This window comes from Strongylocentrotus purpuratus, unplaced genomic scaffold (genome assembly GCF_000002235.5).
Source record: "Strongylocentrotus purpuratus isolate Spur 01 unplaced genomic scaffold, Spur_5.0 spur5_scaffold_5, whole genome shotgun sequence".
Classification (NCBI taxonomy): Eukaryota; Metazoa; Echinodermata; class Echinoidea; order Camarodonta; family Strongylocentrotidae; genus Strongylocentrotus; species Strongylocentrotus purpuratus.
This window is the reverse complement of record NW_022145611.1, coordinates 19,587,544-19,604,397: the sequence shown is the minus strand read 5'-3', so window position 1 is coordinate 19,604,397 and position 16,854 is coordinate 19,587,544. Positions and strand designations below refer to the sequence as shown.

The following is a 16,854-nucleotide window of genomic DNA, read 5'->3' as shown; positions in this document are numbered from 1 at the left end:
TACATGACCAAAGATTTGCAGGAATCCATTAATCGGTTCTTCAGATAACACGATCATGAGCCATTTTTGCATACATAACGAGACCTGTGACCTTTGAACTTTGACCCTGTGACCCCAAAATCTAATCAGTTCGTTGGCTTTGCAAGTTACATACATGACCCAAAGTTTGGCAGGAATCCATCAGTCGGTTCTTGAGATAACGCGATCACGAGAACGGGACGTACGGACGGACGGACGGACAGACGGACGAACAACCCGAAAACATAATGCCTCCGGATACTTCGTAACGGAGGCATAAAAACCTCCTCCACTTTCGAGCTCATCACCTTCTCATCTATTCTTCTCTCTCAACCTTCTCATTATCCTTCTTCTTAATACTTTGGCTCATCTATCTTTCTCTCATCACCGGTCACTCTGTAAAGGCAACATCATAAAAACAGACGCACAGTCCGATGTTTGAAAGGCATGAGGCAACCAGATTTTATTTGGTGCTTCTCTACACAGTGAGTTAAACGACACCTGGTCGCCCACATTTTTTTATTTTTTTACTTTTTTGTCATCAAATGATGTGTATAATACAATGGGAGTGAATCTGGCTTCTTTCAGGTAGTATTAATATCACAATCTACAAATGAAGATTTAAAAAAAAAAAAATAACATGAAGAAAAAAAAATTGATGGCCCATAAATAGTAACTATATTGCATATTGATCGTAAACCAACGAATGGAGCATTCTACAACACCATTTACAAATTTCTTTGTACAACAGAGAGGGAGAAAAGAGGGAGGAAAACAGCTCCCTTCTTTTTGAGCATTTCAGTAGTGAATGCAATGTTTTTATTACAAGAGGATATGAATGAAACCTCCTTCACATTTCATTTTTCATGTGGGAATTGAGATTAAAGAGGTTTTCATTCAGTAACGTTCCTACTAATTGTGTGTGTGTACATAGTGCATGGCATAGTGAGAAAAAAAATTAGACAATTTTAAAGAATGAATACTTCAGGTTCTGGACAGCTGATTACACAAAACATACATATGATAAGACATAACATAAGATAGCAGAACCAACCAAGCTTCTATTAAAATGAAATGTTAAAAAATTAAATTAAAAACTATGCAATCTTCTGAACATGTTTACTATACAAAAGAAAAAGACAGAAAAAGAGTTGTTGCGAGAGAAGAGTAAACGATACTTCTATTATTGCTGGAATTACAAGATTAAAAACATAAACAAATTAAGATGATCTATATTCGGAGATCGGGTATTCAGTGTAAGTGATTTTGGTCGGATTACGTTAGCCGCTCAGAGCCTAAGCTCTATCAATCGGCCTTGTCAGAAGCAGCTGAAGTAAAGAGCCTATGGTGTGCAGTAGACAATGTAGTCGTCATAGTCTCACAGTGCATACATTTTTACGCACAACGACTGACAAAGGTTTGTGCTTGCAAACTAGCGTGCAGCAACTTTTTTTTCTTTATGCCAACTATTCACTTGCGCGTAAAATTTATGTTGCCACAGCTCTTTAAAAAAAAAAGATGGCTTACCATGTTATGTCTGAGCATGACTAACAGTATTCAAGAAGAATAAGAATAAACTTTCCCTTGATCTGATGGACTGAGTTGTTTTGTTGAGCTTTGCTATAAGTTTCAAGTCAACTCACAGGACAAACAATGAGTTTGTAACAAGTTTTCGGACTTATGTCACGTCATAGGAAAGAGTGTTCTAGCTTATTGCGGTACATTGGCATTTCTGGTTAACGCAGGCAGTGCTTTAGGATACCATGAAGGTGTTTATGGTCTAAAATGTTAAACAGGTATTCAACATCGGCCATTTTGTTCCGGTTATAAACCATATACAAAATATTATTATTTATTTTATTTAAAAAAACATATTACAAGAAAAAAAAGACCATCTCAATTGACAGAACAATTTCCAATACCAACACTTATACCGACCAATCTACCAACAATATTCAACTATTTAAAAAAAAAAAATACATTTCATCAAATGTAAACAAAAGATTTCATTTTCATTTCAAGATAGACTGTTAACAAGGCTTTTTTTAAACACTGTTTTCACATCACATAAAAAAAATCAGACGGAACAACAGATTCAAAAGCTTTTAACAATCAAAAGAAAACAGGAAAAACAGACTTCAAGAATACCATCCCTCGATGCTCAACATAAAAAATAATTAAAATTAACTGTACAAATTACTTTTCACTCATTCTTTTCATTCTCTCCCTCTCCCTTCCCCATGGAATGCCTCTAAAAATATGTGCTGTCACCTTCTAGAATTAGCACCATAACAAATAACAAATAGTTTCTACTATTTAAATAATAAATAACATTGGCAACAGCAAAGGGGGGGGGGGGGAGGGGGGGGAAGCAGCGAAATTTAAAATCGCGACCTCCTGAGTGAAATGTCATGACATTCTCTCTGTATGACTCGTATTATTCAAATAGAGAAAATGCGGTATTCGATTCAAATTGGAAAATTGCTAAGGGATAAGGTTCACTAGCATTTAAAAATCGTTGGCAATTTGCATTAATTTCTCTATTATTATTCCATCTTTAAAATGATTTTAGCCTCAGAATGTTATCCTTTCTTAAACAGAAGTTTGGGTATTCTTTCATCATTTTTGTTCTTTACGATACAATATTTGAAAAATGAGAATTCTTGATTTGACTCAATTTGTATCATACCATTTTCTCATTGCTCAAATGTTTTTTTAACAAGAAATAACAAGTTTTCATACTTTCATGAAATTAACAGATATTTCTTCCTGTTCAAGTATCATGCAAGTAAAATTCACAGCCTCTGAAAGTTCAGATTTGTTCCTACTTTTGGCAGAATTTAGTAAGATTTTCCGAACTACGATAGGCCCACTCATAGAGTTTATAATAATAAAATGTATGATAAATAAAATGAAGGGGAAAAGAGACTGTAGTGAAGTTTTTGTAAATAAGATACGATAACCTGAGCTAGGGTTTTCTATTTACATACATTATACCATTGGCCAGAAAAGCTTTGAATAATAAATGACTGCTCTCTGCAAAAAACCCAACATGAGAAAAAAAAAAGAGTTGTATAAATTTCAAATCATCTCATCAACAATTTACATATTACTGTTGACTTCAGTTCTATACACTGGTGAAAATATACATTCTGTGATGAAGGTGGCAATGTGCTGTACCAAAATATTGGCAAAGCTGTTTCATCTAATGATGTCATAGTTTACACTCTTGATCTGCATACATCAGACACTCTAGCATTAATTGAACTTTAAATTTAAATCATCATTGGCTTTTGAGTTGATTTCTGGGAATTCTCTAGAAATGAGATTTACACACATGCGTGGATCCCAATTCAGCTTATAAAAAACACACACCTTTATACTTTTGCAGCTATAGTTATCGAAGGGAAGCAATGAGAATTCAATTTTATTACGAAGCAATGGACTCATTACCTATCATTAGGCATCCAGGACTTTAGGTACTAGTATTAAAAAAAGTGTACTAGCCTTAACTGAGTTTTAAATCCTGACTATTAAAGTGGATAGAATTAGTCCAATGACTTATTGAGTAACAGATGCAAACCTCTTTAATCCTGTAATATAACCATAATTCTGTAACTACATGAATACATGAAAGCCTTGTCCAAAAATTGGTTTCTCATTTTCATTTCATGTCTTAAAGTCACTTTGTTTATTCATTACAGAAAAACAGAAATGTATAATAACTAAAAGAGGTCAACACTTGGTGCTTCATATATTGCATTGGGCAAGCCAGAATGCAGGCCTATCTGAACATGGACATAAATGTAGGCAGTTTACTGAAGGTCCTTTATCCTGATTTTCTGCTGCTGTCTTGTTATCAGTGAATAATAGGACTAAACAGGACTATGGAAGGTGGCAGAAAATGGTGCATATATCTTCATCATAAATCCCCCATATCTTGATCGATAGATTGTCATTTCGCAAATACTTTCAGAGATCAGAATAATCTCTATTTCTCACAGAAACGTTCTGGAAGACCCTAAGTTCATCAAAATTGTCTGATTAAGTCATGTTCGGTCACATGAAATGGCAGGCTTGGCTGTAGGTACCCGTCAAGCGCAATGGAACCAAGTTCATTTCGTTGAATGACTGACTTTGTACCTACCATTCTTAAAATAAGCAAGTGGAAAGTATCTCAAATACCCAGGTCACACAGATGAGACTAACAACAGACCTGATTCACATTAACATTACCCTGAATGGCATTTGTTGATTGTTGTTGGTCAGTGTCGAGTTGATAAATGTTGTGACAGGGGTATCACACTGACCTGTTAAACATATATTAAAGCATTTTCTTACGATATCATTTTTTCACATTAAGGTGAATTTCATTAGGTAGTTCTTTTTCTAATTAACATATCCTTTTAATTAGCATAGCCAATTAAAGTGTTCAGACAAAGTCAATATAAAGGAACTTAACAAGGGCCTAATCACACATTTTAACTTTCTGCAATTCCTCTCAAATTAAGTCAGGGATGTCTCTCGACTTCTGATCATCTTATGTGGTTCCATGATTCTGATTTTGGCAGTTTTCAACTCTGCAGCATAAATATGGATAAATATATATTTATAGAAATATAGTATCTCAACTTTTAACATATTCTTTCTTCCTTTGTTATTCTCTTCCACCCGCTTGACAGAAAACATAAGAATGCTATTTCTCTTCACTTGGACATTGATTACAGATACTTCTCTGGTGGAAAACAAATGAACATTCCTTGTAAAAAAAGCAACAAAAAGCAAACATTTGAAAGCGTTGCTTCTAAAACAATGTTAGTAGTCCATCCCATGACAAAAATGTTAATGTTCTATAATAGTCTACACGTCTAAATGGCAAATGAATGTATCATGCAAATATATGTCAAGATTCATTAACAAATATTTCTACATTGAAATAATGAAGAAATAACATAGTCTGCAGGATAATGTCTTCTGCTATACTCCTTTCACAAACTGATTTGGTGTGAGGAATATAATTTCTTTGTACTTCATATCAAAATGAGACATTCTCAAAGGAGATCGAATCTCCCTCGGTTTGAACAACAAGCACGAACCATACTCAACACAAAACATGGGTGCACACATTCTATTCACTACTCAATGACACTTGACAATTTAGACAAAACATCTTAGGCACCTCCTTTTTTTTTCATCCATTTTTTTCTTCTTTCTTTGATCACATTTAACCACCAAATAAACAATAAGTGAGTTGTATGAATCCACTGGTGTGACTGTAACAGATACTTGGTAGAGCTGGGTTGGGCTGGGTTTGGGTTCCTTGCCTGTGACTCCGAAGAATACATTCAACAAGCTTCTACTTGCTGCGGATATTGAGGTGTGAGGAATCTTGATCTGCGCCCCTTTCTCAGGTCAGGGTTCAAAGGTCACATCCTGATTGCATACAGCGAATTGATCCAATAAGTCTGCCGGCACTTAATTGTGAAAGGCCTTCTTCCTTCAACATACTCCGACTTTCATCACATACGTCTTGTCCATGTGCTCCTTTGAACATCACGGCTTATGTGAAAAGAAATAATACGCTGAGGGACGATAACTTATAGGATGACTTCAGCCCCTTCAGTTTGGTTATCAAGTAACAGGTTACAAATGAGTCCTGCTGTGGCTGTACGGTAAGATGAGCGATACGTTGCATCCATATCCATATGGCATTTTCATCAAATTTCAGGCAGGGAAGTCTTACTGATGAATTCTTGACGGTACTCTCAAATGGGGTGAACCTCTACACCAAAGACTTCTTTGATGATCTTCAAAGACCACATTGCATCGTTCCAACCGCTCCGGTAGAGGCAGAGACACTCGAGCCCAGTCACATTCTCCAATGCGCTCCACCTTATACAGAGCCTATCCTCCAACCAATCCAGCAACCTCCAACAACAGTTTCTCCCCTTGGTCAATGTACAACAAAACTTTGGCATGGAACAAACAATAATCATCACTTGATGGGTAACCAACCAACGTTTATCCTGGAAGAGTTCAGGGTTTCCAAACACATCTCTCCTCCTTCTGCTTTAAGGGTTCTCCTTCTGAATTTTGGTCTTGATAAGTCATTTGTTCAGTTTCAATGTGCATAGTCTTGTCAGTTGACCATGAGTGTGTGCGATTCGATGGGCGCGGCCGAGTCGTATAGCGTATCGGTATCCTTGGTCGGCTCTCCTGCCAGTTGGCACTGCAGTGACAATGTCCCAGCTCCACAATCACAGAAAAACCTGCAGGACATGAGATAAGAGTACATCTTTAATAGTGAAAGGTAGTGCATAGTGATTCACCCATTTATGACTTTTTCAGGGACGATCATGAAGTTGTTCCAAAACTTATAGCACACAGGTATCTCTCTATTCACCTTGATAAATCTTGTAATGTTTAATATTTATGAATTTGCATTGTTATCACCTGCATAAATATCCAGAATGCGTAGCATTTAATCTCCATCAAAATTTGTTTCACCTTAGTTTTAATGATTGCAAGGTTGCTTACTAACAAGTATTTATGCTTTCTTAGCAGTCAGGTAAAATAACCAACCACCACAATATCTTGCATCGATTTGGACCTCCCATAAAGATTTCCTCCTATATTCTCAAACAAGCCATTGAAATCATTACTTTTTTTAATATTCAAAAGAATCACGAGACATTTAGCTGGCTAGAAATCAACATACAATATCCTCTGCCATGTCGGGCTAGCGGATCTGATCAAATCACTGATAAACTATTCCCTCGCACAGAGAGAGAGAATGCGCCTAATTGCCAGGTGATGAAATTGTCTAACGGTAGCCAGATGGCTGCTATCTCACATACTTTAACACAGAATAAATGCCCTCCTGACTTCGCAAAGACAGAAATGTTTGTTCTCACCTATCATGCGTGACAAACTCCACGTCATGACCAGCATGACACCTTCTAATACAGTTCACACAGATGGCATTCCTGTCTGTCGTGTTGCACGTCTTACACCTGAAACAACAAACATGTACAAAACCTCAGTCATTAAGAGCTTTCCAGAGGAGCTAGGACACACCTCCATACAATACATTTGAGTCTTATTCACACGGACACATTGGACATAAGACTGACATGTATTGACTCTAAAATGACATACATTACAAATCCAGTCATTCAAAGCTTTCAGAAGCTAGCAATCACAGATATGCCACCCTTTACATTCAGCTTTCAGGGAAGATTCACTCAGAAATCAGGGAGGTTTTTATCAACAGCATACAGCACGATAGGAATAATCTTTCAAAAAGTCAGGGAGGCATTAAAATTTGTGTGGAGTGAGTATCAAAAAAAATAATTCAGGGAGGGTCTGCAATCAAAGTTCTAGAATTCTAGTTCTGGAATCTACATTGCAAAGAAAGATAAGACATATGACTGAGTATATGACTCAGGGGAAATCATTACTGCATCCAGACGAAGAAAACTCAGTCATGACTTTACATTTATTTATGTAACTCATGTAACAAAGAGTTCATGTTTTCAGAGCACAGACCCTTTTCTTGAATGTCCAATACTATTTTTTCTGATGCTTTTCTCAACAACTGATTTTGTTTACAATTGGATAAATAAATATGTTTACAGAAAATTTATTTTACAAAACTATTCTGGTACACACTTAATAACTGCAAAATATGCCATTCTTACTTTTTATTTATTTATTTATTTTAAACTACATGTTCTCAAGTTAGAAATAAATGTTGAAACTGATTATATATGAGTACATTATAGCTGAGACATGACAAAAGGTACTGCAAGCTTATCGTATAATAAAACATACTCCAATGGGCGGGAATATAAGATTATTGATTTCCAATGGTACATTACCTGTAGAAGTCATGCATGGGATAGCTTGTATAGCTGGAGATCTTGTACAAGCACCTGCCACACTTGACTGCTTTCTCAATGGCATTCTTATTACCATACACCTTATTGTCTGGAGAGGAAGACAGAGAGAGATCATAGATCAATCAACGAGATTACAAATATACTTTACAATTTCATCTGTCGTTAAAAGCACAATCCAACTCCATAAAACCATTTAGGAAGATCTCGTCTAGTTGCCTATTAGCAAAAAATATACATATATACTGTAACTGATGATATTTCATACTTTTGTTTTCTACTCAACTCAAGAAAAACGCACTTAAAATTGTATTTTTAAAGATGTGACATCATTCAGAGAAACACAAAATACAACCTCATTAATGTATGACAGCTGTATAAAGATATAATAATTATTCAAACATTCTACCTAAAACTATTGAATTGATTGTCTTCAAAGAAAACATGTCCAATATAGCATTGTTTTCATATTTCATCACACTTGGATATTCAGGACTTGCTAACACTAAGGTTATCTTTCCAATACAAGAAGAAAAAAATGGAAAATAAATGCTGTAAGCTTTGACCCCTCACCTTTCATCTCTGGGTTGACCCCTGTGGCAAGGCAGATGCCAGCAAACTTGTTATTGAAGACATGGTTACCCTCCAGGTAGGCGTTGGCATTGTTGGTGATCTCAATGCCCGCTGCCAGACCATCGTAGATCTTGTTACGCTTGAGCCTGGGATGGCTCTGAGAGCTGATGAGGACGCCTGCTTGGGTGTTACGGAAGATCTCGTTCTCCTCAAGGATTCCTGGATACATGGATGGATGGATCAGAATGAAGATGGGGTTTGTTTTTGAGTTTCATTTACAATGTAGACACCAGGGCCCGTATTCAATAAACTTCTTAAGCTTGAAATCTAAGTACTTTTTCTTAAATTTTGGCTAAGAAAAAATCTTAGCCAAAAATCGTATTCTATAACAGCAATGGGGACTTAAGAAATTTGCCTTAAGATTAAGAAGGATTCTTAGATTTTATCTAAGAAAAAGGACTTAAGTAGCATGTCGTATTCTAATACAATCGAGATATCTAAGATAAGTAAGAAATCTACCCTATATTTAAGCATACTACGAGGATGCTTAAATGGGGCTTTGGCACCGGCAGCTCAGTGATGCTGCAAGCAACCGCTTCGGGTTTCGATCAAATGGAATAAAAACAATGCATGCAGCGCGCGCAGCGCGAGCGCAGGTTATCAGTTGACCTATATAACAACGTAAGCTTCGCGTAATATACAGCGTCGACGGCGCAGCGCGCAGGAGCGCCATAGGCTCTTTGTACTTGTACTAGTATGTTTGTTTGTACACAACTACTAAACGAGTAGTAGCATAAGTATGCATAACACTAAATCATGACATGGCTGTCGTATATAAAGAAACCGTCTCTTACTTTATTAGTCTTTGGCGCTAAAGTATGGAAACAGGGAATAATGTGCAATCGGCATAATATTAGGTGAGACAAAATTTGTTATAGTATGAGTCTGATAAAGGTTACATTTAGCCATTTGATTAATTTTAGGCCATCATAACAGTAGACGATGTAAAACAATGAAAGGGTAGCTCCAAATCCAATGCTAGCTAGCGCTGGTCGGCCGGCTAGCGACGGCGCTCCCTTCATACTCACAGACCTGCGGCTGCGACATAATAAGTAAGCCCGGTTGGGCTCCTCGGAGTTGTTTGACAGAAAAGTATAAAAAGCCTACAGTGGATGTTAGATCTAGCCTCAGGTGGTCTTGACTAGACCATAGACGTAACTAGTGTCAGTTGGTCAATCCCGAAATAATTATGTGAGCAACTCAGCATCGTTCCTCCCTTACGCTCTCCCATACATGTTAGTGTATAATTTTCGTGCGGTGCGATTTTTATTTTAACACGCAAATTACATAGGCAAATCGAGTTGCAATTAATTCGCTCGAGTCGACCACATCAACTTTCCCACATGACGTCATCGGGTCTAAGAATTTGTCTTATCTTTCGTCTTGGCTAAGACAAACTGCTTTACGTGTTTAGAATACGGCTAAGGCAACTTTCTTAACCTAGACAAATTCTTAGACATTTTCTTAGACTTAAGAAAAATGTCTTAGAAGTTTATTGAATACGGGCCCAGGCCCCCATTTCACGAAACTTGTGATCAGTGACAAATGACAGTTTTTGTTATAAGCTACTGAAATCCTTGCTTCTGATTGGTTTTCAGCAGATTTGTCACTGAATTTTTTCATTTGTCATTGAAAAAAGGCTATGTGAAATGGGTTCCAGAAGTAGCAACTGTTCCTTCAATTTATCCTGTAGTTAGGATACTATGAACCCACTTATTTAATTTCTTTGCACCAGCCACAATTGCAGAAAAGGGTAGTAACAAGAAAACATTGTGGATGCATTCACAAAATACAATATGCTCCAATGCACTTGTTAAACAATTTCATATCGTACCATGATATCAAGTCACCCAAAAATTCAAGGAATGTTTTTCCTTTACCAGTAATTTGCAAATCTGTAAAGTAGAGGTACTAGATTTTAGCTTTGGTTCAATTTCATAAACTGGAAACCTCACATTTATCGACTGAATGATTCTTACCTCTACCACCATTGAATATACAGATGCCACCATCCCGCCCATCGTGTATCTTGTTATAACGAAGATGAGGATTGCTATCCGTCTTGATCCATACACCGGCCATAGCATTGTCAAAGATCTCATTACGCTCCAATACACCCAGACCTGAACAGAGGAACGAAGAAGAGGATAGTATTTGAGATACTCTACAGTAATAAAAGTAAGTCACTGCACATAAGTATGATTATATTGAAGTTGTCCGGACAGTAGACAAAGAGTTGAGTACCATAAAGAAGGACACAGAGACAAAAATAAAAATTTGTAGTTTATGGTAGCTGTCTCCCATACAAATCTATTCCACTCAATTATTATTGATAGTTTGATTACCACCACCATGAGCCTTTTGCACATAGAACTTGTTTTGAATTGATCAAGATAATTTGTTATGGACTTGTTTTTTAGTTTTGGTGTTGCATTTAAACACAATTTTATATGCAAGAGGTCAATGGTGTAATGTACATTTGACTACTTTGATGATAAAAAGAAAACTTGGAAGTTCTTGCTGCAAAAATTGCAATCTTAAGTCCTTACTTTCTACAGAATAAAGGACCTGCTTATCATTGACGCAAACAAAGTATCCAATGATATTTTTCTATTAGCCTATTATTATTATTATTATTATTATTATTATTATTATCATGTCCAATGCTGATATATCCTAGCCTAACAATGCCCACCAACTATGCAAAGAATAAACCATACGTATGTAGATGGCAGATTAAAATATTATCAGAGATTTGTTTCTGACTTGTTTTCAATTACAAATCGAGCATCCGATCTTTATTTACTGGGTGCAAGCCAACATTTTCTTTATAACAATTGAAACTTCTCCCAGGAAGCCTAACATTCAAAAAAGTATGTTGTATCAATGTTACCTCCGTTGTAGACAAGGATACCACCGTTCTGGCCTCCCCAGATCTTATTCCTCTTGATGATGGGATTACTACCTGTCCTGATCTGAACACCAGAGTACATATGATTGAAGATATCGTTGTCTTCTAGCGTGCCGTGACCATTGTCATAGAAGTATACACCAACCTAGAAAGGATAAGATAGATGGATGGAGAGAGTTAGCGAGACATAAGTGGTTTTTTAAGGAGATTTATTGTTGAGTGCCTTTGGTACTTGCAAATCATCTACTCTAAGTAGAAGATGAATGTACATAACAACATTATGTAAATAAACAGAGAGAGAGAGAGAGAGAGAGAGAGAGAGAGAGAGAAAGAGAATTTGGTGATGAGAGCTAGGTCTAGGTGATTTGTTCATTGCTTCTCTCTAGACTTGTCTCTATACTTGTTATCAAGGGAAACACCAACCTATAACATAGACTTACACAGACTACAGAGACACAAATAATACATGTGATCACCAACAATACAATGATACTCACCGAGTGCCGAAAGATTTTTTTTTAAATAAAAAAATCCACACACTGCAGTGCACCTACATTTTTCTGGAGGAGAGGATATAGATTTTAAAGCCCCATTGCACTACTTGTAGCTACTTAAAAACAATGCCTAAGCGGTGCCCGTTGGTCCCCTATGATCCCCCTTTTTCTTATGTTAATTGAGAGCTGAGTTGATGAGATAGCTACCTGTCAGTGATCACACTGGGTGGTATAATCCCTCCTGGCCAAACTAGTACAGACGGGCTTTAACTAGACCTACATTTTCTTTCTCTACATAAGGAACTTATGAGAGATGAGACTGACCTGTTTTCCACTGTGAATCCTGTTTCTCCTGAGCTCCGGACAGCTCCCTGTTGTCACCCACACACCAGCCAATGTGTTGCTGTAAACCTCATTCTCTATGATCAGTCCTTTACCCTTCTCATGCTGCAAAAACAACACAAACGAAAATCAATCATTTATTCAGCCTTGAATCAGCTATTGTACAAACATTTACTTCTCTATTTTCACATTAAAAATATATTAATTTAGGAATGAGGATGTTCACCAAAAAAGATAATCTTTATGCACTGGTGAGATGCTTGGTCTGCTTAGAAATCTTCCATTTCCTGAGAACTAGAAATACTCTTTTTTCATGTATGTTTCATCCTTTTCAAAAATATGCAGAAAATGTCATCAAAGAGTGTGATCTCATATCATTTTTATAACATTACCTCTCAGCGATTTTTTTGATTCTTTAAAGAAATGAAATTTGCATTAAACGTGAATGAACCAACATTCCTGCTAATTAGCATCATTTATTCTGAATCATTACAGCCTAGTTTGTTATATGTCTGTTTTCTTTACATTATAATCAAACAAATAGTAAAATGACTAAAACTCTTCATCTCTGATCTACATACCACATAGATTCCGCCATGCTGGCCGTCATGAATACGATTGTTCCTAATGATGGGATTGCTGTTGGTGCGGATCTGGATCCCTGCGAGTGCGTTACTGTGAATGTCGTTGTGCTCGATCAGGCCACGCCCCTCTCCAAATATGTACACGCCTCCTTGGTGGCCATTGAATATTTCATTGCCCCTAAAATAATGAAAATAAAGCACCGGTCATAAAGATGATTATTTGAGATTTGGTATACGGGACATCCACTCAGAAATTCTCTTTTATCATATGTATCACATATTTTTGTTTAGAACTACTTCAAGCTTTGTAGGGGAAAGACAATCTGATAGAATTAGTCATACATAAAAGCTAGTTATTAGACATTGCACATACATCTGCACTGCACCTCAACAGTATGACAATACACCAGATGGTGGCCTGTGTAAGACAACTGAAGAAGAAGATAATTATAAAGCAAATTTGAACAACAATAGTAAAATAGTTTCTTAGACCGTCAAAACTATATTAACAAAATTCCTCGTAAGAAACAACAAAAGAGGCCTATTATGAACAGCAAATCTATGTATTGTATTGATACAGGTTTCAATGAGAATGAAATTATATAGGCTGCTAATATCCCACATTTCAACAAACTCTTACAAAGTATATTGTGACGTTAATGAATCAGCCATCCAAAATGGAAGCCTGATCTTACCGTATCGTTGGATCACTGTTTGACGTCACCCAGACTCCAGCAAAGGTATTGGAATGGATTTTGTTCTCGATGAACTCGCCTCTCCCATTTTCATGGACATAGATCCCACCGGTCTGACCATGATGGATCTCACAGTGGACGACGGTAGGATTAGCTCCGGCCTTCACCTCGAAGCCGGCGATGCGGTTGTGGTGGATGTCACATCGGTCGAAGTAACCCTGCAAAGAACAGAGGGATAGAAGTTGCTTGGTACTCTTTTCTTACAAAGTCATCATTCCAAGATAGACGTGCATAATTTTCCTATAAAAACCCCCTTCCATTTAATGTGATAAGTTCCCTGTGTTTTGTTTCATATACAACATCACAAGGTACTTTTGTAGGAGGTATGACTTAAGATAGTCTTACATACAAAAACGTTGCTTGTCAATTTTCTTCCTCTGATTTAAAGCAGCAAATGATACTTTTACAACCCCACTAATTGTTTATTTCCTCTCATCATCTGTGTTGGCATGATGGTCAATACAAAAGAACCAATGTGTCTCTTATTTTATTGAAGTTCTATAATGATCCACTTTGGTCTATTCCATTGTTGACGAATAGGCTTATGATGGAACTATTGACTACACTATCTTCCTACCCAACTTCCCTTTCACAAGCCTACATTGTTTCTTACCATGCCGTTGTCAAACGTGAAGACACCCACATCTCTGCCATGGTGAATATGACTGCGCCTGATGATGGGGTTTGCGTAGTTCTTGACCCAGATACCAGCCAGCGCATTGCCGCTGATCTCATTGTCCAGGTAAAGACCCTGAAGTATAAATAGGGATAAATACCAATGATGATGATGATAACAACAGCAACAACAGCAGATCAATTATAATAATAACAATGACAATGAACTTATATGTTTCTATTCAATATTTTTTATAACATCCTGTTAATAATATCTTCAGCTGCCCACAAGATGGCTCTTACTGGCTCTGCTAATAAATAGATTTTATAGCCTTTTTGCCCGCAGCTGACAATAAAGTTTCTAATACGATAAGCTTCTTGAAAAGGATATTTTGTTTCACCTTATGAGTATCTGGTATAACATCCTTAAACATGTATTTAACTGAAGCCATACATGTATGACACATGCACGTTGTAGGTTTTCCCTCTCAGCATTGAAGACTCTAAGCCTCCTTCGGGTAAAGGTAATTAACTATGGCTTTTTATTTATTTTCGTTTTTATATATCATGATGGAACTGTAATACACTTTACATTTCTGTATCTTATAACTCAGAGTTTAGCGAATATGCGTAGGACTTTTGTTGCATGAAGTTGCTATTCATTTACACATAATATAACTGCAATGTTTTCAGTTCTTGTGGGAGTTTAAAGCGTCATATCTGGATGAACCATTTCTGTGATTTCAACTCTTTGGCTGTATTAGCTATTCAGGTCTACGATTACAGCTCCATCAAACCTGACATCAGGATCATTTCTGCAACCAACAACAGACTCCATAATCAAACTACAGCTAATTCTAGATGAAGCACTTTGAATGTTATCTATGGAAAGATTAAATATTCTCACCTCTGCATGATCGTTGATGAAGAGTCCTACATTTTCGCAATCACTGATGACACAGTTCTTGATGGTGGGCGATGCTCTCCTTCCACTCACACTCACTGCAGCACCCACTGTATGCAAAGAAATACAAATAAACAGAAGGAACTAGTTTACCAGTCGCAAGACTCTTGGTTATCATACCAAAATGATTGCATTTACAATGATAAGCAATGAAATTGTTAATCTTCAAATTTTTCATTACATCTACCTGCTTCATTATCTTACCTGTATGAATTCTGTCTGCAAATATTGCTCAATTACTTGGTAACATGGCAAAACTTTAGCTGTATCTTCTCGATTAAAGACGGAGCTTTACAGAGATGAAATGTATGTCTCCTCAAGTAAAAATAGAGCTTAATGTATCTTTTTCAAAGCCATATCTTGTCAACTTGACAACTAAAACAATACAAGATGTTTTATACATGTATGCTTTCCTGAGAAATTTAAAATACTACAAGCCTGCACCCTGAAACTATTCACAATATTAGTGTTGCCTACTATTATAGAATTGTCAAAACACTCCAACGTCGAAAGAGAGAGAGAGAGAGAGAGCAAAGAGAAAGAGGGGGGGGGGAGACGGACAATGACAGAAAGAGACAGAGAGAGAGAGAGAGAGAGAGAGAGAGAAAGAGAGGGAGTTTGTATTGAGCATGCACTGCAAGGTATAAGACCGAGACAATGTGGCATAATCTGCAGAGTACCTGAGCCTAATCGCCAGTGACAAAACTGAGGCAAAGCAGGTGAAAGTGGGCTCAAGTCTCTGTAATTAATCCCCTAGCAGCTGCGCTGAGTGACTTGACAATTTTGGAGGAATTACACCACAACAAATTGATGTAAATGGAACATAATGATGAGGAGTGATGGGAGGGATGGCCAGCCTTAAAGGTTCCATAAGAGGTTTATGAAACATTTTTTCCTTTGGATAATAGTAGATTTTGGAAAGCAATTGCAGAAACCATTGATATGGGAAGTAGTAGGGACAGATAGGAGTTCCAATTTTCAATTTATCCTACAGTATGTTAAAAAAAATATCTGTAACATTTGTTTATCTAACAAATTGTGTATACACCTAAATTATCTTAATGAACATATAAAACTTGTGAAATAATACAAACATTCTCCCTTTCAGACGTTTTTTGTTGTTCTTTTTTAACTCATCTTGTACCTCAGATACTCAGAAAAAGGAATTGGATATATTACTGCCACAAAGTATTAAGTATAAGTAAAACAAAATTATATGTAGACATTTATTTTGCTATATATTTTTTTAAAGGGGCGTGGGAGATTGAAAATGGCTAAAAAAAAATTTAATGAGATCAAATCAAACTAGAAACAAAGAATAATATGGAATAACAGGGGCCTTATTACATTATATGTGTAGAATCTTTGATTATAAGAGTACAGATCAGACCAAGTCCAAGAAGATAATATATTAAAGAGGAAGGGTAATGGAAATCATGAAGCCACGTCACAATTATTGGCGTTAGGCCATGTTTGTAGGATGTAAAGGGATAAGATGGGAAGTTTTATCTTCATTACATTGTATAGCATAACTTATAATAACTAGATATTTTAATCATATCCTATAGCAGAAATAGATAATATGTTGCATAGCTATCATTTCTGTCACACTTAAAATTCTCCTTTAACTCTTGTAATAG

The 16,854-nt window shown here is 36.5% G+C and overlaps 1 protein-coding gene across 3 annotated transcripts in view; it reads right to left on the bottom strand.

Moving 5' to 3' along the window:
- Window positions 1-455: 455 nt before the first annotated feature.
- LOC580457 (F-box only protein 11) overlaps window positions 456-16,854 on the bottom strand; it is a 55,906-nt gene continuing 39,507 nt past the window's right edge. For all 3 annotated transcript variants that reach the window (XM_030998954.1, XM_030998955.1, XM_030998956.1), the window contains exons 9-19: window positions 15,158-15,264; window positions 14,249-14,386; window positions 13,576-13,793; window positions 12,878-13,058; window positions 12,279-12,401; window positions 11,443-11,605; window positions 10,529-10,672; window positions 8,490-8,708; window positions 7,899-8,007; window positions 6,933-7,031; window positions 456-6,287 (exon numbers count right to left, since the gene is read on the bottom strand). In XM_030998954.1, the coding sequence (XP_030854814.1) occupies window positions 6,158-6,287; window positions 6,933-7,031; window positions 7,899-8,007; window positions 8,490-8,708; window positions 10,529-10,672; window positions 11,443-11,605; window positions 12,279-12,401; window positions 12,878-13,058; window positions 13,576-13,793; window positions 14,249-14,386; window positions 15,158-15,264 (1,631 nt within the window). In that variant the 3' untranslated portion in view covers window positions 456-6,157. The remainder of the gene's footprint in view (window positions 6,288-6,932; window positions 7,032-7,898; window positions 8,008-8,489; window positions 8,709-10,528; window positions 10,673-11,442; window positions 11,606-12,278; window positions 12,402-12,877; window positions 13,059-13,575; window positions 13,794-14,248; window positions 14,387-15,157; window positions 15,265-16,854) is intronic.